The sequence below is a fragment of the Ylistrum balloti genome, unplaced genomic scaffold (genome assembly GCF_031769215.1).
Source record: "Ylistrum balloti isolate Yb309-2 unplaced genomic scaffold, AGI_CSIRO_Ybal_v1 Utg370064, whole genome shotgun sequence".
Lineage (NCBI taxonomy): Eukaryota > Metazoa > Mollusca > Bivalvia > Pectinida > Pectinidae > Ylistrum > Ylistrum balloti.
In genome coordinates this window covers 289,180-313,318 of record NW_026782110.1, presented here as the reverse complement: position 1 = coordinate 313,318, position 24,139 = coordinate 289,180, and the positions used below count along the sequence as shown (strand labels likewise).

The following is a 24,139-nucleotide window of genomic DNA, read 5'->3' as shown; positions in this document are numbered from 1 at the left end:
TTTGTTTATATCTTATCAACCCAAAGTTGAAATAGGAATCTGAAGCGGATATAGAATCAAGGAAATGTTATTTTTCTACTTGTTTTCTTGCTCCAGTATTGGATGTCTATCGGAGCTTACATGCCTTGTCTCAAAAACACCAGATATATGTACTGATATACAGTACATTCCCGGTTGGTTGTTTTCCCGACATGATCTTTATCTGTCCACTCCAGACCATGTATACGACTGTGTTAAAAAGGCCGTAGTAACGACTTAGTTTGTACTGTGTACCAAGCCAGGCAGTTTTACGATATCTGGAATGCCTGGAGATATGTTGTGGTATCAGTCAGACAGAAAGGTTCATGGTATTCCGAAATACATGCGACACGTATTACGGTTTATAACTACTAAGTTTGATATATGTCAATATAAGTCGGATGTACAGGGCATGTACCAATTATCTTTAAGTGAATAAGTGGACGGCCCGCCATATTCAATAATCAAGACATGTTAGGTCCTAGTTTCATTAATTTTCCTAACTTAAGGAATTTCCTTTACTTCAAATTGTACATTGAATACAGATCCAGTGTATTCTATATCTACAGAACCAGTGTATGCCATTTCTTAAGAAACAGTATATTTCATGTCTACAGATCCAGTGTATTCTATATCTACAGAACCAGTGTATGCCATGTCTACAGAACCAGTGTATTCTATGTCTACAGAACCAGTGTATTCCATGTCTACAGAACCAGTGTATTATATGTCTACAGAACCAGGGTATTTTATGTCTGCAGAACCAGTGTATTATATGTCTACAGAACCAGTGTATTTGATGTCTACAGTACATGTGTATTTGATGTCTACAGAACATGTGTATTTTATGTCTACAGATCCAGTATTTTCTATGTCAACAGAACCACTCAGGATAAACATTTTAATATCGATTGAATATTTTTATTCATTAACTAATCTAAGACATTAAAATTATCAAAGCAGTAACGGCTTGAATTAGATATTGATGTGTATTGAACACACCACGATGTTCCATTAAATAAGGCTGATTGAAAAATTGCGATCGTTTTTTACTTCGAGTACAACAATATTGTATTCATAGCAACACAACAACAATGTTTTTGTACGCCATAACCTTTTCCGAGGTCCTGGTGGTGTTCAGGTTGACCTGCCTTTGGAATACGTCATAATGGACTTCTAGTTTACTAGAGAGTATCTTGGAATATATTTGACTTCTAAGTTACAAGGGAATTTCTCGGAATACGTAATGACTGACATCTAGTTTACCAGGGATCATCTCGGAATATTTTATAATGGATTTCCACTTTACCAGGGAGTATCTCGGAATACGTCATGATGCAGGTCTAGTTTAATAGAACATTTCTCAGTTTAGATTGTTATACCTTATTTTGCCGTAAGAAATTTGGCTGAATTTCTATTTACCAGGTAGTCTTGTAGGACTAGGGGTCGACTTAAAATTACCGACTGTCTGTTTACCGATTTGTTCGGAGCATCATTAAAGATCTTACGAAGACAGGGCCCCGGGAACGCCACCAGGAAGTGGAAGCAAACGAGAAAGACAGAAGATCCTAATGATGTTTTAGTAACAAGGAAATCAATACTGAATTCCACTTGTCTTCTACGTATATGAGCGTGTACATCATTCGGCCTTCTCCCGCTTCGATAACTTGTAGTGACTTAAATTGTACTACACACTCCTATTAAACGTTTCGGTGTCGTTGATAAGGCGTTCGGGGACGTGTAAACCTGATCAAATTGCCGACAGAGCAATTAGTGTAAATGCCAATGGTTTTATCATAATCGTTCATGGCGTTTTATATGAGCGTCACAATTTGCCTTTTGATTATAACATTTTCCACATGTGTTACATGAATAAGGTTTCTCGCCCGAGTGAATCTTGCAATGGCGTTGGAGGTGACCACTTTGCTTGAATGTCCGTCCACATACATCACATTTATCGTTACGCTCGTCAAAGTGTTTCCTCATATGCAACCTCATTCGGGATCGATCTCGGAATCTCTCGTCACAAATCTCGCAAGATACTGGATTTTCGTCACTATGGGTTACTATATGTCTCGATCTCATTGTGATACTTTTAAATCGCGAGCCGCAAATATGACATTCGTACGGTTTCTCGCCTGAGTGTATTTTGTTGTACTCCTTTAAACCCCTATTCGAGACAAAAAATTGTCACATGTGTCATATGGAGATACATTAGTTTTCAGTATAGGAGTAAAATTGTCACCAGAAGGGAAAGGCTTTTCCTCCCTGTTGAATTCATCTTAAACTAACTGAAGTCTGCAGTCTATCTCCTGAACAGGATTTTGTATCTTTGTCACATGTTATTTAAACCGGAATGTATTAATGTAAATTTTGAATATCGCGCTATAAACTTATCAAGTCACTGTTCCGGTAAGTTACGCATGCGCGACTGAGAAAATAATAATAACAATAATAATAATATATACTGGACGCAGGCTTATTAAGCCTATATATCCAGATCAGAATTATAAAGAATTAGCATCCTGGATATGGATCAGTGTGTTATTGTCTAATTCATGATTATAAATACATCCAGTTTGCCCCCAATGTTTATCCAATCGGGATTCGAAAGTTTGGATTGTTAGTGACGTTACAACGACATTAGGAAGTGAATTCCAGTAGTTTACCACCCGTTCACAGAAAGAGTACTTCCTCAGATTTAATCTGCTCCTTCTATTTGATAGTGGAAAACTGTGCCCTCTTGTTATCTTGTCATTGTTTTGTATCAGGAAATCGTCCGCGACAGCCCTATCATATCCTCCATGTGTTAGTTTGTATACTTGAATCATATCTCCTCTCAATCTTCTGCGCCTCAGTGTCGGTAATTTAAGAATCCTTAGCCTGCTCTCATAGCTTAGGTCTTTCATTCCCGGTATTTGTTTCGTTGCTCTTCTCTGTACATTTTCCATCCCATGTCTGTCTTTTTGCAGATAGGGATTCCACACGCAGGCCCCACATTCCAGGTGCGGACGTACAAGAGCTTTATATAAAAGACAGAACGACTTTTTGTACAAGTACGTGTATGTTCTTCAGATGGTTCCCATTATTCTATTGGCTTTATTGACTGCATCATGAATATGTTCGTTGAAATTTAGGTCTTTGTCTGTTATAATGCCAAGGTCCTTTTCTTTTGTTACCTGATCTAATGTAACCTCGACACTTCCATTTAATAGCGGGTGGTTTGACGGACGTGACAGTGGGCCGTATTCATTCTATTTTCAGAGCGTAAAACACATATTACGGTAAGTTAACTCACATTCTAAGTTAATACTACAATTGATAAATGGGACGTATACATATTTATCACCAATATGGGTGGTTATAGGGCGTACATGAGGTATATTACTTCCGTGCGCCAAATAGAAGTACAGGGCGGAATAAAAGTACAGGGCGGAAAATTCTTTGGGAATTTCGAAAAATCCCAACATCGCAACAGATCTCTGTCGTGAAAATTAAAATTTATTCGTCAGAATCACGATGCATTACGTACAGCAAAACACCGCGCCATGACATTTCCCAGAAATTACAGCGCTCGAAAAACAAGCTCAGGCCAAGGACAGATTGGGCGATTCCATTTCCGGTTATATTCCGAGGGGACGTTCGTCGCAACACGGTGAAAATATGATTTCACGTTTTGAAGTAAGCAGTGATAGACAGTTGAGAATATCATCACACATCACGGGAATATCAAACAAATGTGTTTTCCATTCACGAATTGTGAGATTCCGCTTCGGTCAAACTGAAAATGCGATTCAATGTTGAGCCTAGTCTTCGTTTTACCGACGGTGGACGATACCATCAGGTCACCAGTTACGGGGGTTCGCAATGGAATTTTCCTTGGGACAGAACATTGATTTTTTTTCAACCGTCGCGCGGTAGGCGAAGCTCGCCCGCGCGCTGATTTTTTTTTTAAAGATTTAAGCATCGTACAGGGCGGATTTTTTCCCAGAAAAAAATAAACGTACATGTACGTTTATTTGGCACACGAGAGGATCTAATGCCAGGTATCGCTATTGTTCAGGTGTAGCCAGTACTACGTCAACAAACTCACCTGTTCGGGGAGTAATGCACGTGCTAGTGGTATGTTTATGTGTATATAGGCGCCGCTCGAATACTCTAGTTGTGAATATTTCTTAGAATTACAATGTTAGTATGTTAGTATGTATTAGTAGTTACATAATGTGGGTATAGATCGTTAACAGTAAATGTGATTGACTATAATAATCTAAGTACGAAAACGTACGTGATATTTAATATCCAAACTATCCATAAAAAAGATATTTTTGGTTTTGTACATATTCATTAAAGATAGATGTTAGGTTATAGTTATTATATATTGTAGCTTAATGGGCTGAAGGTTAACAAGCAACGCTGACCGCCTGGCACAGGGTCTAAAGCTGACGGTCTGATGAAGGTGATGGCGACAGTCTCTGCACATGCCGTTGCGAGGAAGCCATATACTTACCTGGTACAATGATGGTGATTGATACCTACACTGGAATTACAAATTCGTTTGATTGGTTGTTGTCAAAGTACATCAGCCTGGCTGTGAACTATCCATAGTTCTGGGTTTTTTTGTGAAGATCTGTGAGATCATTGTATTTGGTGCCATAAACTACTTTCCTGTCTGGATCGACGGGAGTCTTGTGTTGGAACTGTACGTGTGCCAGCTTACGGGGAATAAGGAATGTTCTAGCCCTTGCTACAACGACTGTAGATTGATTTGTGTAGAGTATTGTGTATAGGTATAGGAAATACGAATTTTATTGTAGATTTGTAGATATTTTCAGGGTATGAATCGTGGAGGTGGATGTAATTTGAGAAAGAGAGAGAGAGTGATAGCATTGTTTATGTAAAATAGTGTGAATAAATTGTATATATTGTAAGTAGTTGTTGGGTTCTGTATTGAAGAGTCTTTACAACGCTGATCGGTTCTCGTTACAACCTTCTCACATGTCTCCAAGTTGGAAGCATCTTTTATGTCTTTCAAGTCAAGTATATTTGTGTTCGCATTTCCCTCCTCAAACTCCTTACTATCTGCTACGTCCGGAATATAAGTCAGCATTACTTTCCCTTTTAAAGCTTGATTTGTTTTACAAAGTTTTTGCAGTTTTGTTCTCAGTTTACATCCCATAGGGATGTCAGCGGTGGACACTGTAAGGCAGTCTGACGTATAGACACTTCCATCCTCACAGTCACCTGTAAGTACATCAACACTACCCGCAGAAACAGCAGCTTCCTTGCACGTGTAAGTATGACATGTCTCTTGAATACACATTCTTCTTCGGTCGGTAATTGGCAAGTCTGTATCCACTGCTGAATTCAAACCTTGCTTATGGTTTCCGAGAGAAAGAATGTGCATGAAGTGATTCCTATCCTCAGTCTTCTCCTATTTTATAAGATTACTCTCTGTTTGTATCTTTTCAAAGAGTCGATTTCGAATTCCATCTCTGCAGGTCATCATCATGCCCCACTGTTTAAAATATCTGCTTCTAGCAAGAAGGCCACCAAAGTTCTAGATCTGCAACATTGTAGTCAGATAATTAATTTTGTTTAACGGGGGAGACATTTTCTGTTATCATTAATTCTTACTATTAACCAATGATACAGGCGATAATGACCTAACTGCTTTTATTACGTATGTATTTGTAATTGTTCACAAACGGGCACAGCTTCAAACTGTAATTTATCACGTTAGAGGAGGGACGATAATCGGCGCAATAAGCAGCTGTCATTTTTAGCAGAATATCAAGCCATCACAATTCTAGTTAATTCTAACTGAATATATCTTCGCAAAACTTTGAGTATGATAGATAAGCGGCAGTGCTCCAGATAATGCGCATACATGCGTTTTCCCGCATTATTTTAAAACGCACGTGAAAAATGTGTACGCATAAGATTTGTTAAGTTGCAAGTAAACACATAATGTACGACGACGAAGGATGATAGCAGGGGCATATAAAGAGTTATTAACAGAGAGACTATGCCTTAGAGTGATAACTGATCACAAAGATTTGCTTCCAGAATTCTCTAAGTTGTGCAAATTTGCACCACTTTGCTTTAATGTTTCAAGTGTAGAGTGTGAGAGAAGCTTTAGCTTGCAGAACAGGCTAAAGAGCAAGTACAGGTGCTCATTAAAGACAGAAGGTGTTGAAACACTGATAACTATACACATGTGTGAGAAAGAGCTTGAAGCATTTGACTTCACCAAACCTGTCAAGATGTGGTTTGCAAAGAAGAGAAGGCGTACAGCCAGGCTGATGCAGGGGCAAAAGAGGGCCCAGCTATCAGTAATTGATAACTCTTAGACACACTTTACTGTTCAAAAGTTAATTGTTACTTCAATTATTCAGTTATCAAGTTTTCAAGTTTTCTGTGAACAATCATCGTAGAAGATTTTACACTGAAAGGAGTTCTATCCTAAGTTTTAAGTGATTTAAATTTAGATTGCACAGAAGTACACCTAAATGACATTTTATACATAATGGTGGAGGTTTCTGGTTGAGAAGAATGTTTCATACAAGTACATGTTCAATTTATTGTGTTTTCAGCATTTGATTTTGGTTTTCAGTATTGAAGAGCAAAATCTGAGAGTACGTACTCATTGCATGCAAAAATTATCTGGAGCACTGTAAGCATTAGGGTTTAAAAAAAAAAATAAATAAAAGAAAGAAAAAAAAGACCGTTTTGTTTTCCAATATAATGTCAGGGACACATACAAAATAGTTTACTTGCGTGTTCTAAAAATACAACGAATTACATAGCATCTTGGTCAAATGATAATATAATGAGAATTATTTATTTAAACGATGTGCTGTATCTGTAGACAGGTTCGAAACGTCTTTTGACTCATGAGGAAGCATCGGAACTTATTAAACGTCTTCTCAGTCAAGAGGACAAAAATACCATCCACTCAGAATATTTTAACCGGACAAAATCACACGCCAAAATATTTGTATAGCAAATTATATTTGCAAGCAAAAAATTCGAAAATACATGTATGTTGTCTATTTTTTAATTGATAAACCTTTCCACTATTCAGTCTTCATTGATAACAATGAAACCCTTTGCGTTTTATTTGAAAATGTATTTTCAACATACAATTTGTACAAGCCCTGGTCATTTTTTGTGAAAATGCCATTTTGCGTGGTTGTTTGACCTGCACACCGATGTGTCCGAGTCCTGAGGAGTCGGAACTTCTCTGTAACGAGAAGGTGCGTTGAAAATATAGGCCATCGTCCCAAATCCTAGGATGTTTCCCAAATCACTGGTGACTACATATACATACCTTACCTGGTCGCATCTGTCCCAACTTATCGTCCGAACTCTCGAAAATTATTGTCTAAAATTAAAATAAGTGGTAGTATTCAATATACGGATGGAATTTTAATTTGATAGAAAGGAAACATAAAGATGTAACTTAATTATGGCTTCTAACAAATCATAACCAGTTCAATATAATATATAAACACATTATGATACAACACAGAAAGACAAAGTCATACTCCAACATGTTTACAAATGTTTTGACGATAACCGGAACAATGTCCATTATTTAGAACGCTCGTTCCTTCGGAAACCATCTAAGATTTACATAAGTTCAGCAGAAGCACATTAATGAGCATCATGTCCAGTCGTGTTGGAATACTGACAGAGTTTAATTATGAAGACCTTGAGGTAAGTGGTCACGTGTCGAGATTTATATTACCCCTACATTACAGTTTGGCAATAGTTTTGCTTTTCCTGAACTGCTTTAGTTTGCTTCTTTTGTGTTTCTTAGTACGACATACCGGTTTCACGTGCTTTTTCCGGTTCCTTTATTATGTTCACCTTTAGTTTGTACTTTCGTTTTGACTAGCGCTGTGACTATTATATCTCATAATATATTGCCGTTGTCAATTACAAAATTAGGTGGTTTGTAGAGTATTTTACACAGTATACGTCGTTAGAATTTACAATTTAGTAGAGCAATGAATACACAACAGACTTCATCCTATATTAACTTGTACAGTATGATGAAGACGACGATGGTGATGTATTGGTGTCATTCTGATGAGATGTACATATTTGTGTGTCTGAATCGTAGTATGTTACTTGTGCTGATGTAAATCCACGTGAAAAGTGATATAAACACCCCCCCCCCCCCCCCACAAAAAAAAAAAAAATAATAATAATAAAATAAAATAAAAATTTTCAAAAATGGAAATGTAGTTGTTAATCTATAAATGGTTTTGAAAATAATAGATTTTGATTACGTATTGATTATTTTGATTACGTATCTTACAAAGGCGGATTCTAAATGTATGTAGTCATATGAAGTTTCACGAGAACTGTATACTGCTTGTCCATTGACTTTTATGATCCAATACTGGCTTAAGAAACTTTACGAAAATTCAATAAAGGAATTTGATCCCAAAGTCTGCACAAAGAAATTTATCCATTTGTAATCCCATAATTATGGAAAATGTGATTCGGCATTTCAATCATATCAATCTTCTAATTATCTAAAATAATGATAAACCATTACGGCTAGAAAATAGGTCATCAAAAACCCAACATTAAAATTATGAGTATGTTCATCAAGCTGTAGAAGGGAAAATGGCACCAATTGAGGAGAAAAGAGAAACGTGAGAATGTCACTGTAACATGGTTATTGTAAAATAGTGGGGAACTCATAGCAGTAAGGGCTGATTAGGGACAGCGAAAGATGGCAGACATAACGGAAATAGATGAAATTTCCGGTCAAAGGCGATTTAAAATATCATAGACAATAAACACACGAGCCAGAGGAAAACGTCAACCCTCAAGATATGTCATTGTAGCTACGTACTGCCTGGATACAAAGAAGTATATAGAAACATTGGACGTTTGAAGAGCAGACTATTTTCCAATTTTCAAGGACGATCTGACCAAACACCAAGAGAGGACGAAAGGAAATTAAAACAAGAAACAAAAGAAAGACAGGACCGCGGCTGAACAGAGGATGGATTTATCTACAGGGTCCACAGACCAACCTAGAAAAGACAGATTATACGTGTAGAAACGAGACGATATCCCAGAATAAAATATACATGTATTTTGTAGTATTTTTGATATCTTTTTATAGAGGTAATTCGTCTTTGCTTGCGTCCATAAATGACTTTAAGTTAACCCAATTTACATTAGCCCCTATTGTTTGAGAAGGCGGGCTAAAAAGGGAAAAATATCAGAACCAGGAGATTACGGGCTGTAACCTATGTTTAAAACAAGTATTGAACAAATTGTAAGTTATTTTTACGGCTTGAGTTAATTTACAAAACAACTAACAATTGAAATTTGTCATTATGAGATCAACACAGCCTCATTTGCTGGTATTGGAAGAGTGAACAGACATTCTGGACATCAGTTATCAACTTGATGTGGTATATATGGATTTAATGAAACCATCTGCCTAAATTCCAGATTAAAACGTATCCTAAACAACTTCAGCGTTGTTGAATCAGGAAGCAATTTGTAAATTGGATAGAAAACTTTCTTAGTAATAAATACAGAGAGCATTAGATATAGCTAACGTCGAGTCTTCTAAAACGTACACTGTGTTACGTGATATTTGAAGAGGAAGAGAACTATTTCAATGTCGAACGGAGACATCCCTGTTGTTGACAGATCACACAAAATTGTATACAGAATTAAACACGATCTTGATAAACGGCCATTCCAGTCAGCAAATTGGTTCATAGTTCATACAAAAAATGTATGCTATTTTCAATAAACCAAATGAAACAAACGAAACAAAGTTTACGAAAGGACACCGAGGTGAGTAAATAAAACTGGAAATTACATTTTATGCTGATTATAAATAGATGAATTGTATGGTAGTGCTTTATTGGGAGAACTTTCATAGTGTTGAAACAATTATGAATCACTCTTGTTGGCCCGGACGGAAGCGAGCGTCTTACTGTGAGAGGAAACCAGATTAGCCAGGGGGAACATGATATGTCGTTTAAAGCTTCAGTTAGATCACACCTTTATATTTAATGTGTAAAATCCCGATCAGTTATTGTAAACGTGCAGAAAAGTTCAAATAGCGCAAGCATGGATTATTAGAACGTAAGCTTCACAACTAAACTTATAGCAGGATGAGAGTTATCTACCTTTATATCGTAATGTTGTCAATGTTAGTCATGTTAGTTTTATTAATGCTCACCAGTCCGATAATAATAATTAATGGTGACTCTGGTTTTACAGAGAAACGACCTTAAAGTGACCCTAACTGCTTTTATTTCGTTACAATACTCCGTTTCCCCCAGAAGTGTAAAGTGACATCTCTTGATTATCCTGTTTACTGTTTTAACTTTATATTAAACAAGCCTAGAGTTTGATTGCGTTTGGTTTTGACAGACTCTTTAAACAACCTTTATGGTGTCACGAATTCCCGCGAATACAGCAGTCAGAAGAAGGAAAAGAGTAATTTTGTTTTTTGTTGATGGAGTGGAATATAAACGATGTCAATAATGAAAACATAAACAGTCTGCTGACGACATATACAGTCTGCTGACGACATATACAGTCTGCTGACTACATAAACAGTCTGCTGACGACATAAACAGTCTGCTGACGACATATACAGTCTGCTGACGACATAAACATGTAAATTAATTAAGCAATACATGGGCACGATATCCAGATTTCGGGTTGGAGGGGACGCACATTTTCACTTAAAAATAACTTGTTATGTATTGTCGGACCAGTCCTTAAACATACAAATAAAAAAACCCAAACAAACAAACTGAAAGATAAAGTATGATAATGTTATGGTACATTTATTAAGTTTGAAATATAAAGGGACTGTTTTGGAACATTTCCTTCGGGATGGTAATGTCAATATAATAAACGTTCTTATAACACAACAAGAAGAGGTTACAGTATAACGTTTCGATGACTACGCGGTCACTTTCATCAGACAAGTCAGCTATGAAATGTCTGATGAAGGTGACCGTGTAGTCATCAAAACGTCACACTCTAATCTTCTACTGGTTGTGTTAGAAAATGGAGGTGACCGCGTAGTCATCAAAACGTTACACACTAATCTTCTACTGGTTATGTTGTAAGAAATTCTTTGAAGGAACTGTACTTCATATAAATTATACGATACCCCTACCCTCGGGACCCTTCCTACATACTTGATGGACATTATACAAGTTAACGATTGAATGAAAACTAAAAAATGCTGGTAATTAAATCATTTTGGTTTTGAATTAAGGATTTTGTCAATGAAATTAATTTGTCAACGTCTTATTTGGGATGTAGTCCCGATTTTTTTTTTTATTCTAATGCGAAATGAAGAGCCGTATTCTGTAGGACTATACATGGTGTGATAATATCATTTTAGTTTAATATTCTTTTAGATAATGATCACTTGGCAAATGTTGAAGTAGTTTGACGTTTTACAACACTTGTTTGATAATTTCTATAAGTTATAACTATAGATATCGTGTAAGATCCTTGATTACAAATTTCCACCTGAACTTTGGCCATTTTGATCGTCCATAACTTCCTTCCTGCCTTTTTTTACCGTGTGTGATGGTTGGAGGTGAATACTATACTCCGCCTAAGTGTTCTATTCTCTATCTTATCGTGACTCTGTTGTCTTTCTGTAAATTCTGTGTTTTACTTTTCCTACATCACAAGTAGTATGTAGCTTAAAAGTCTTCTACACTCTATCCAGGTGAAGGTCTGTCAAGCAGCAATGTTTTCTTTCGTTATATCCCGAGTGATGTGTGCCTTTTATCCAATCATTTAAAGAGACAAATTACATGGAAACAGAACTGACTTTGAACTCTTTCCACAATTACCCACTACAACGTTATTTTCCCCCAAGAAATTGGCTATAACGACGTTGATCACTTTTCAGGGAGCTTGGTTTCTGTGTGGTAATGCTCCAACTTACATTCTCCCAACAACTCTTTTTTTGCTAGAATACAATGGCGTTATCACAGATTCTCGATACATGCTGTTTCTACAATGTAAAACATTAAGTAAGCCTTTGTCATTGTACAGTTGTGGTACCCGTACTACCGACTACGAGAGGAAGGATATGACACGTTTACCATAGGACCAGAGAAAGGCAAAACTTACAACTCTAAACACGGCTATCCTTGTAAGGCAGAGGAAGGAATCGACGATGTTAGAGCGGAGGTAATGACGCTATTGTATCAGGCTGCAGTAACACGGCCGGGTTCTATTGAGTTCTTATGTGCCTTTTAAAGTTTTAGAATGCGCACAGTTGTCAAATAATTTGTTAAATAATATTCCATTCGCCGTTACGTAAGATTTGCGTGCCTGATAGTGTTGTTTTATACTTTTTACTCTGAAGATATGAAGACAGACAGAAAAAATGATAAAACAAATCATCAAAATATTACATGTTTTGAGATGTTGTGTCATCTAGGTATAGATGACGATCTACTGATAAAGGAAACAGAGGATGGTTTTCCTCGGATGTGTACTCTGCATGCTTTTTCTTTTAACAAATAGGAAGGGTTTGTTATTATTTAGACTCATATTTGTGTTGTAGGAGTTAGCTGGTCTTATCATTCCCGGAGGTTTCGCACCCGACTACTGGAGGAGAGACAAAAGATTTCTAGATCTCGTAAAGACTATATATCAGTCAGGTAATGTTGTAATCCTTTTGTGGTCCTTCCTTCTGCTGTCAAAACACAGTTTTAGCGATGATAAACGAATAGCGTAAACATTGGTGATGAACGAGAGATGTCTTTATTAGGAGTACTTTTCTAAAAATACATTCACTTTCACTTTTCTAATATTCAAATCGTCCTTCGTCTGTCCGACTGTCCTTACACAGTTTTTACTTTATCTGTGTTTAGAGACGGACCGGATGATTCATTTTCATTTTCCTCTTGGACCCTAGTTTTGCATTGATAATTTTGGGACTAATTAGAAAAATAAAATGGCCGACAGGGGACTTTCTTGGATTTCGAATGGTTGCAGATCGTTATCAAATGGCTGAGAGATGACCATCTTGGATTGTGACAATTAAGGCTTTCCATTGCTATTACTTCAGTAGTCCTGAATAGAAAGATACATGTAGCTGGTGATGAGTGGGTTCATGTAACTCTGTCCCAAACAAGCTTTAGAAAATTTGTTTTCAAATAGTTTATTTTTCATGGACACTTGATTCCGTGGATAAATATAACACAATAAGTCTAGTTATACTGATTTAGCAGTTTGTGGATCAATATAACACAATAAGTCTAGTTATACTGATTTAGCAGTTTGTGGATAACTATAACACAATAAGTCTAGTTATACTGATTTAGCAGTTTGTGGATAACTATAACACAATAAGTCTAGTTATACTGATATAGCAGTTTGTGGATAACTATAACACAATAAGTCTAGTTATACTGATATAGCAGTTTGTGGATCAATATAACACAATAAGTCTAGTTATACTGATATAGCAGTTTGTGGATCAATATAACACAATAAGTCTAGTTATACTGATATAGCAGTTTGTGGATCAATATAACACAATAAGTCTAGTTATACTGATTTAGCAGTTTGTGGATAAATATAACACAATAAGTCTAGTTATACTGATTTAGCAGTTTGTGGATCAATATAACACAATAAGTCTAGTTATACTGATTTAGCAGTTTGTGGATAACTATAACACAATAAGTCTAGTTATACTGAGCTAGCAGTTTGTGGATCAATATAACACAATAAGTCTAGTTATACTGATTTAGCAGTTTGTGGATAAATATAACACAATAAGTCTAGTTATACTGAGCTAGCAGTTTGTGGACATATGGATTCTAAGATAGATTTATGAACGAAATCAACGAATATGAATATCACAAGGAAATTAATGGCTTTTATACAAATTCATTTTTTCAAGATTTGACACGTCATGAATATTAGTAATAGGACACAGAGATGTTCAGTATCACATATATGAAAAGCACAGAATAAAGTCATTGCATATCAATCATTTTATTTATTGCACAATTAAACATTAGTGATGTATTGTATCATTAGTGATGTATTGGTGTGTTGTATCATTAATGATGTGTTGGTGTGTTGTATCATTAGTGATGTATTGATGTGTTGTATCATTAGTGATGTATTGGTGTGTTGTATCATTAGTGATGTGTTGGTGTGTTGTATCATTAGTGATGTATTGGTGTGTTGTATCATTAGTGATGTATTGATGTGTTGTATCATTAGTGATGTATTGGTGTGTTGTATCATTAATGATGTGTTGTATCATTAGTGATGTATTGATGTGTTGTATCATTAGTGATGTATTGGTGTGTTGTATCATTAGTGATGTATTGATGTGTTGTATCATTAGTGATGTATTGATGTGTTGTATCATTAGTGATGTGTTGTATCATTAGTGATGTATTGATGTGTTGTATCATTAGTGATGTATTGATGTGTTGTATCATTAGTGATGTATTGGTGTGTTGTATCATTAGTGATGTATTGATGTGTTGTATCATTAGTGATGTATTGGTGTGTTGTATCATTAGTGATGTGTTGTATCTGTATCATTAGTGATGTATTGATGTGTTGTATCATTAGTGATGTATTGGTGTGTTGTATCATTAATGATGTGTTATATCATTAGTGATGTGTTGTATCATTAGTGATGTATTGGTGTGTTGTATCATTAATGATGTGTTGTATCATTAGTGATGTATTGGTGTGTTGTATCATTAGTGATGTATTGGTGTGTTGTATCATTAGTGATGTGTTGTATCATTAGTGATGTGTTAGTGTGTTGTATCATTAGTGATGTATTGGTGTGTTGTATCATTAGTGATGTATTGGTGTGTTGTATCATTAGTGATGTATTGATGTGTTGTATCATTAGTGATGTATTGGTGTGTTTTGTCATTAGTGATGTATTGGTGTGTTGTATCATTAGTGATATATTGGTGTGTTGTATCATTAGTGATGTATTGGTGTGTTGTATCATTAGTGATGTATTGGTGTGTTTTGTCATTAGTGATGTGTTAGTGTGTTGTATCATTAGTGATGTATTGGTGTGTTGTATCATTAGTGATGTGTTGTATCATTAGTGATGTGTTGTGATGTGTTGTATCATTAGTGATGTATTGGTGTGTTGTATCATTAGTGATGTATTGGTGTGTTGTATCATTAGTGATGTGTTGTATCATTAGTGATGTGTTGGTGTGTTGTATCATTAGTGATGTATTGGTGTGTTGTATCATTAGTGATGTGTTGTATCATTAGTGATGTGTTGTATCATTAGTGATGTATTGGTGTGTTGTATCATTAGTGATGTGTTGTATCATTAGTGATGTATTGGTGTGTTGTATCATTAGTGATGTGTTGTATCATTAGTGATGTGTTGTATCATTAGTGATGTATTGGTGTGTTGTATCATTAGTGATGTATTGGTGTGTTGTATCATTAGTGATGTATTGGTGTGTTGTATCATTAGTGATGTGTTGTATCATTAGTGATGTATTGGTCTGTTGTATCATTAGTGATGTGTTTTGTCATTAGTGATGTATTGTTGTGTTGTATCATTAGTGATGTATTGGTGTGTTGTATCATTAGTGATGTGTTTTGTCATTAGTGATGTATTGGTGTGTTGTATCATTAGTGATGTATTGATGTGTTGTATCATTAATGATGTATTGATGTGTTGTATCATTAGTGATGTATTGGTGTGTTGTATCATTAGTGATGTATTGGTGTGTTGTATCATTAGTGATGTATTGATGTGTTGTATCATTAGTGATGTATTGATGTGTTGTATCATTAATGATGTATTGATGTGTTGTATCATTAGTGATGTATTGGTGTGTTGTATCATTGATGATGTGTTGGTGTGTTGTATCGTTAGTGATGTGTTGTATCATTAGTGATGTATTGATGTGTAATGTTGTGTATGTATAAGTTGATCTATAGTAAAGGACAGATATCAATTCAGGATGTTCTACCTGACCTTATGATAACTACTTCTACCTGTCCATAGTTCAAGTTTACGAAAGGTCAATGAGCGGGCAAAAGTCACTGGCCCAGTGAACTTGGCATAAACACACAGGTACTGGGTGTATCTTATTTATAGGCGTCTCCCCGTTCGCCTGTCAAAACACAGGGTACATAACTAAAACATTGCTCAGTCCCTCCTCTCGAGACTAGGTAGTTTTACACTTATTTTCAATGTAAGATAGTAAGGTTACATCGTTGGAGATGTTAATTTGTCTCTCCTAATATATATGTGTTCTCTATTATGTGACGCAATTATGATCATACAAGTCGTTATCATTTGACCAGACAAGTGATATGATGGCACCATATCTAACATAAGATACATTCCTATATATTTACATTCTATGTATCTATGACTTTGTGATAAATCCGTTTTAATCAGCATACTACCCACTTAAGTGTCAATACATTTTAGATCATAACACAATATCAACGTTTTAAATGTCGCCTAGCATTGCACACATAATAGCTTTACTAAAACATTAAGATGTCGCCTGACATAACACACATAATAGCTTCACTACAGCATTAAAGTATCGCCTTATATTACACACATAATAGCTTTACTACAGCATCACGATGTCGCCTTATATTACACACATAATAGCTTTACTACAGCATTAAAGTATCGCCTTATATTACACACATAATAGCTTTACTACAGCATCACGATGTCGCCTTACATTACACACATAATAGCTTTACTACAGCATTAAAGTATCGCCTTATATTACACACATAATAGCTTTACTACAGCATCACGATGTCGCCTTACATTACACACATAATAGCTTTACTAAAACATTAAGATGTCGCCTTACATTACACACATAATAGCTTTACTAATCAATTACAGCAGATGTCGCCTTATATTACACACATAATAGCTTTACTACAGCATCACGATGTCGCCTTACATTACACACATAATAGCTTTACTACAACATCACGATGTCGCCTTACATTACACACATAATAGCTTTACTAAAACATTAAGATGTCGCCTGACATACACACATAATAGCTTCACTACAGCATCACGATGTCGCCTTATATTATACACATAATAGCTTTAGTACAGCATCACGATGTCGCCTTACATTACACACATGATATCTTGACTAAAACATTAAGATGTCGCCTTACATTACACACATAATAGCTTTACTAAAACATTAAGATGTCGCCTTACGTTACACACATAATAGCTTTACTACAGCATCACGATGTCGCCTGACATACACACATAATTGCTTTACTAAAACATTAAGATGTCGCCTTACATTACACACATAATAGCTTTACTACAGCATCACGATGTCGCCTGACATAACACACATAATTGCTTTACTAAAACATTAAGATGTCGCCTTACATTACACACATAATTGCTTTACTAAAACATTAAGATTTCGCCTTACATTACATACATAATAGCTTTACTAAAGCATTAAGATGTCGCCTTACATTACACACATAATAGCTTTACTAAAACATCACGATGTCGCCTGAAATAACACACATAGTATCTTGACTAAAGCATTAAGATGTCGCCTTACATTACACACATCATATCTTTACTAAAGCAATGAGGTGTTAAGGATTTCCAAAATCTTCCATCGATTAAAACATCTATATTATGATTATACAGACTTGTTGATATCTACATATTCGAAATTTTAATCAAGTTATCGAACAACCGAATGTTTTTATTTAATGTCAGTAGGAACGTAACTTAGGAGTCAGATTATCATGACGTCATTACTGAACATTTACTGTTAGACTGACGTTATATAAAATCTGATAACCATTTATTGATAGTCGTTAGGTAAAAGGTAACCATGGCAATTTTACAATAGTCGTGATCTAAGGTAACTATGGCAAGGTTGTAATAGTCTTTATCTGAGGTAACCATTTCAACATTGTAATAGTCGTGATCTGAGGTAACCATCACAGTGTTGGAATAGGCGTAATCTGAGGTAACCATGACATTGTTGTAATAGTCGTTAGCTGAGGTAACCATCACAAGGTTGTCTGGAGTGATAAGGGTTTTCATGAGCATGTACACTAAGTAGCAAGTTCAGATAAATATCGAGTCACATTTATTCTGACGTCAAATATCAGAAAGCTTAACCTTGTGATTTTTAAGGGCATTTCTTTAAAGGTGTACTTAGTAATAGGTAGAAGAATTATTAAAACAATGTACAACGACACTTATAACGTAACGCAAACTCGATGTTGAAATCCTGATAGGGAGTTTGAAATATTCAGCACAAATTTGAAGGTAACATGTAATTACGATATGGAATGTGTTTTAAACTTTGAATTCCTTTCGAGTAATCAAGAATCCTTTGTCCATAATTTGTTCAGTTTTGTGCCATTGAAGTGAAACGTAATGGAGTATTGTACATTTTGGTTTATTCATGTTGATGGTATTGAAATTGGAAAAGTCAATAAACGATCAAGGCATTGTTGGTAAAGGAAATAAGACATGTTCAAAAAGATCATATTAAAGTTCAAATGATATTTATAAACAAATATTGAAGACTGCTGACATTGGTTACGTATATGTTTGACACTGAAGCACTGAAATGAAATTAACGTAAAATAATTAGCGTCTCGCCTCTGTTATATTGACCTTCCATGCTTTCTAAATAATATTTCATTGACAGGGTATAAGCAGAGCAGATATAGTCAAGGGATGATAATGTGCTACACGTCATGTCATTCACATTCCAAAATTAACCTTGGTGACTGTGACTTGGCATTTAAGGAGTGTAATATCTAGGTACGACCGTCCTTATATGACCCTGTCTGAGCGTAAGGGGCCCTTGTGGCCTGTTCGTGTTTCCCTTATGATTAGATGGAAGGAGATACCTTGATACAACTTAGTCTATCAGTGCCTTTTGATCTAAGTGAAAAGAACCTTGTAATACAAATATAATTATAGTATAACCAAACAATGAATTAAACTGCATTATCTGTTTCGTCGTTCGAGGACTCGTCCATGATGCTAGATTTTGAAGTCTAGCAAGCAATATCTCCAAATTGATCAGCCTATCTTTATTCCTATCAGTTCATTAGTAACTCATATTATGATGAAAGTTTTTAGGCCATCTAACCCGAAGGTTGAAGATTACCTATAGCTATCTAGCTTCGTCCGTCATCGTCCGCCGTGTAAAACGTATCCTTTACAAGGCTACTCCCATTCGTACCTTGATAAAATGACAAACACAATTTGGCCTGATGCATCATTGGGGATGAAGGCAATCATTTCATAGAATTGATTCGATCCCTAGGGACTGAGGGACGAGGCCTTAACAGGGGAAGTTCGACAACAATTGACTTCAAAACTTTACTCTTCCTTAATGCTTGAATGAATTTCATTCACATTTTGGACTAAAACGTTATAAGGAGCAATTAATTCTTCAATTCAGAAAATTTAATCGACCCCAAGGACTTCGAGGCAGAGCCCTAGAAGGGACGTTGGACAATATTTTGCTTTAAAACGTTGCTCCTACTTACTTAATATTTAGAAGGATTTTGCCCACATTTGATTTTAAACATTACTTGAGAGTGACAATGATATCAAACGTGCATGAACTGACCCGGAGATTGTCCTTACAGAATATTATTTTTCGGTTCGGTTCAAATTCCAAATAACTCGAATAAATACTTCTCAAGGTTAATTAGCACCACAGAAAAATGTTTGGAGAAAAGAAACAAATGCCATGTTATTTTTCATCCTAGTTTAAAGTTTGACATGATAGCTATTTTATGCACGTGTTGTCATGAAATTTGTTCAAAATTTGAATTCATCAGATTTGTTGGACGATCATCAGCAAAAATATTTTCTGTCCGTACATCTGTCATTGTCATTGTCAGATGACCGGTAAGAGCCAATCTTTCCTTATTCGGCATAAGAAACGAGTTAATTGGTTAGATAATAATTAGTGATGTGATATCTTCATCTTGGTATAACTGAAGGCTGTATCATTTCTTATCTTTACCATGGAACATGTTCAAGTAGACACAAATTACAAAGGTGTTTGCATGAGGTCAGTATATGGGAGAAAACTTCATTACCGTGACGTTCTCACCTGATCCTCGACATGTGATCCCCAAACTCGTGTATAGCCCTTCATGTCCATTATGGAAATGGAACCCTGGCTGTCTTAGTGATTGACGAATGTCACGATAATCCTTCGTTCAGTGTAGCTCTATCTTATCTGTCTCTGATAAACTAACATTCTCTGTGTTCTCTTATAAATTAAGGGAGAGAAACTCAAACATGCTTTTTAAAACGCAGGAAGTTGATTTATCAGTTGTTTGGCATGATTGAAAAAAATCTTATTCATGGTATTAATTAGGAAATCAACCAACTTACTTATTCATTGACGTTTTACAATTTTTTTTTATAATTATGATAAAGTAAAAAACACCGAATTGACTTCTAATCAAGACCCAAACCTTAAGACAACACCTGTTTAAAAAATATGGCCGAGTCGTTACTTAACGAAATCACTACTTAGGGCTAGTATACAAATTACGACACACATCTTATATTCGGGGATTTAAATGTAAGGGATAAGTGACGTCTTCTGCATAGTACCAAATAATCAAAATGGTAATATTTTGTCATTAAAATTTAAAAGCTAACGAAAAGAAATATGTTGTAAAGGTATATCCTCTGATCGTGTGTTGTCACCATTTGCGTTAGGTATAAATGTTTATCTTGGAAATAGTAATACCGAAAATGAAATCAAAGCGATCGAATTCTGGTTGACAATACCCTCGTCGAGTTTGATTGTGATATCTTCTATCAGAATGCGAGCGGTTTTGTTTTCGCACGATGCTGAATCTGTAGAAAATGTTATCGAAACAGGTAAAAAAGTCCTTGTTAGGTCTTTACGTTTCCCTTTCTTGAAGTAACTAGTCTTTAATTGGTCATTTCCATCATATGTTCTGACAAGGATCGGTGTCGTTTATTGAAGATATACTTGGTAGACATTAACTAGATGCCGTCAATATATGTACGAAACACGTTACACTGTATCTCTGAGCAATATAATTAACCATTGACTGTCTCGCATGAAGGCGTACGTCTTATTGGATTAAAATATGTTAGAGTGAACAGCGTGAAAAAATCAAAGGGGTGAATGCAATGCTAAAAATGATATTAATATTCTTCTTATTTCACTTAATACAGGAGAAAGTCAACAAAACATAGTAGAAAAATAATGATTACACTCGGAAGAAAAGTTTTGCCACAAAAATATAACTAAAATGTCAGTAGATAATAATTAATTTTCTAGTGCCATACTTTATAAATGCCATACATGTTCTGTTTTACAACCAGTATGTTATAGGTATAACTGTATATGATATGCTGACCTTGAGGTTTCTCGATAGATAAGTACGTGATTCAGCCTCCAGATATTTGATAAAATGACAGTCTAGACACTAACGTATGTGTTTGACACTGAAGCACTGAAATCAAATTAACTTTAAAGAATTAGCTCCTTCCAACCCTCTGTTGAATTGACTTTCCGTGCTTTCATAATAATATTTCATTGACAGGATGTACGCAGAGCAGAGATAATGAGGAACTTGTCCAATAAAAGACTAATATCAATTCAAATGGGTATGTGATGTAATGATTTCATTGGAGAGGGGAATTAATAAGTCGGCAATCATGAGGTTTGTCGCTGCCTCACATTAAATAATCGTTTCCCATCTAATGCGACCCCCCTATCCCACCATAAAGAGAGCGAATGCTATTTTTTTCTTACTACGGATAGGCAAATCCACAGTTTTACCGATGTGAGATCTCTTTATTTCATCCTAGGATTGAGACGGAGGGACCCTCCAGTCAGGACAATGTATACGTCACAGTAACAATTCACTGGCATCTCGTCTATAATTAAATCACTTCAAAGATGCGAAGCGCCGAGACAACAAAAATACATACGAGTACCTAATATTGCTTGTAGGGTAGGATAAAAATATTCATTCACCCCTGTGTTGATAAGATGGATGATCTCAACCCTCGGGTAAAGATGATGCAAACCCTCGACAAGCCTTAATCATCTTTCCCCTGAGGTTGTCATCTACCTATCGCACTTCCAAGGGGATGAAAAATTATATTCTCATACCTTGCTGACCTCCTCGATGCCTTGCATCGTTGAAATAACTTCATAAATATGAAAAGGGAATCTACATCCCAATCCACGGATGAAACATGGAAATAGGGTTCTTGGAGTAGCCGTGGAGACAGACCATATGCTCATATTTATCAGTATAAATTTATGTCGATGTGACTTCAACGTGATGATGATATGACATCATTTATTGGGAGATTAACAGCGAATGTACCGTCACGAGATGTCCCAAACGACAGATTCGATTATTAATTGGTGTTATCTCCGGAAATTCTCTCTCGTTGATGTGTAATACATTGGCATGCGTATGTTGATAGACTTTCATCCATGGTCATATGCCTTGTTGATCCCGGCATGATCATATAATATACAAGGAGCCTTTGAGTCAGTGACGTTATCAAAGTCATAGTGCACATCCATATCACTTCAGTCATTTGTTAACGGTAACCTTAAATGTTCCCATGTCTAGATTGATACCTAGGAGAGCCCTATGTTGTGATGCTCCCAATGCGTCGCACCTGTATACAGTCGTTTCTTTATTAACACTGAAAGTTGCCATTCAGTCATGTATTCCGCACAATCTCTATTCCTACAGTTCCTACAGTTGTCATGCGACGGAGTAAAAGTCTACTCTGTTTGATTTATCATTCGTTATGCTAGATCTCAAATGTTACCTGACTTGTTATTTCTCAAGATAAAGACGAAAACAAAGATGAAATATCAGCATTTGAGAATGATAATGCCGAATGGAGTCTTGCTCGTTAAATATACATGTTTTCACTGGCTAGGGGTTTCAGTGGTATCAATGAAGTATTATGATCAGCAAGCAGGTATAACACAGCAAAATAAAAAAAAAGAATTGTTTATAGAACGTGTTACTTCATATGAAATATAACATATCCCACATAATTTCACAGTTAACATAAAAGAGAGAGGTTAAAGTGCCAAAACTGCCCTAAAATGCAGTGTTTTATTGTCATGATTTTGATGTCAAATGGAATCGAGTAACAGGCATGCCCTATCTACGCCCTGTCCAACATTAGGATTTAGTTTCAAATGGAAAGGTAAATAAATAGGAAACACTTCCATCTTTTGATTAATGGGGGAACATTTGATTTATGTTTTAAGAGTAGAGATGTTCATTACATTGCTTGAAACAATTCTATTTGTTCTATCATGCAGCCATGAATTATTTTCATTTCTGTATAAATAGAGTCCATGACAAAGACTTAAATTGATAAAAGTTAACGGTATGTGATGAAGTTTACAGGTAGGATAAAAGCTCATTGACTTATGGATCGTTGGGTTGGAAGACTGAGTGTGCATACGTTAAGCATTCAAAGTGTTCAAACGTCGACATTTTGAATTCTTTATCAGCATATAATACGCTTGTGTTAATGCTAACTGGAATACGCTATTGCGATGATCGTCGAAATATCTATATTCTTTTTATAAACATGCTGTTTCTAGTAACGTATTCAGATATGCAAACTTGGTGAATGAAGGGAGTATTTGGTTGCTCTCATTTCTGGACACAACACTTCAACAAATTACACGGTGATGCACGCACCTAATGTCAACACAGTAACACCGAAATATAAACGTGCAATTCACAGAATTTGCCTGTCCCTCTTGCTTTTCGCTGGAACTTGTCCATAGAATTTCTCCTGAATATTCTAATCAATTTCAAAGACACTTTTCACTTATCATTGCGCTCCCTGCATCTGGATATCATTTTTTTCAGTCCCCGATTTTGTTTCATCTGGTTAAATTTGGTATAACTGTTTGTTTGGTTTTCAACATATTTTAATCAGTTTTACATGCTTAGAGAAACTATAGTCTGTAATCGGTTAAGATATTTGCCCGACAACCTTTTTGTAAGA

General features: G+C 35.7%; 1 protein-coding gene across 1 annotated transcript in view; it reads left to right on the top strand.

The window, feature by feature from the left end:
- Nucleotides 1–7,686: 7,686 nt before the first annotated feature.
- The window catches only part of LOC132549535 (putative cysteine protease YraA), a 42,469-nt gene continuing 26,016 nt past the window's right edge, over nucleotides 7,687–24,139 (top strand). Inside the window, exons 1-3 of the mRNA XM_060213475.1 lie at nucleotides 7,687–7,737; nucleotides 12,100–12,237; nucleotides 12,617–12,713. Coding sequence (XP_060069458.1) covers nucleotides 7,687–7,737; nucleotides 12,100–12,237; nucleotides 12,617–12,713 — 286 coding nt within the window. The remainder of the gene's footprint in view (nucleotides 7,738–12,099; nucleotides 12,238–12,616; nucleotides 12,714–24,139) is intronic.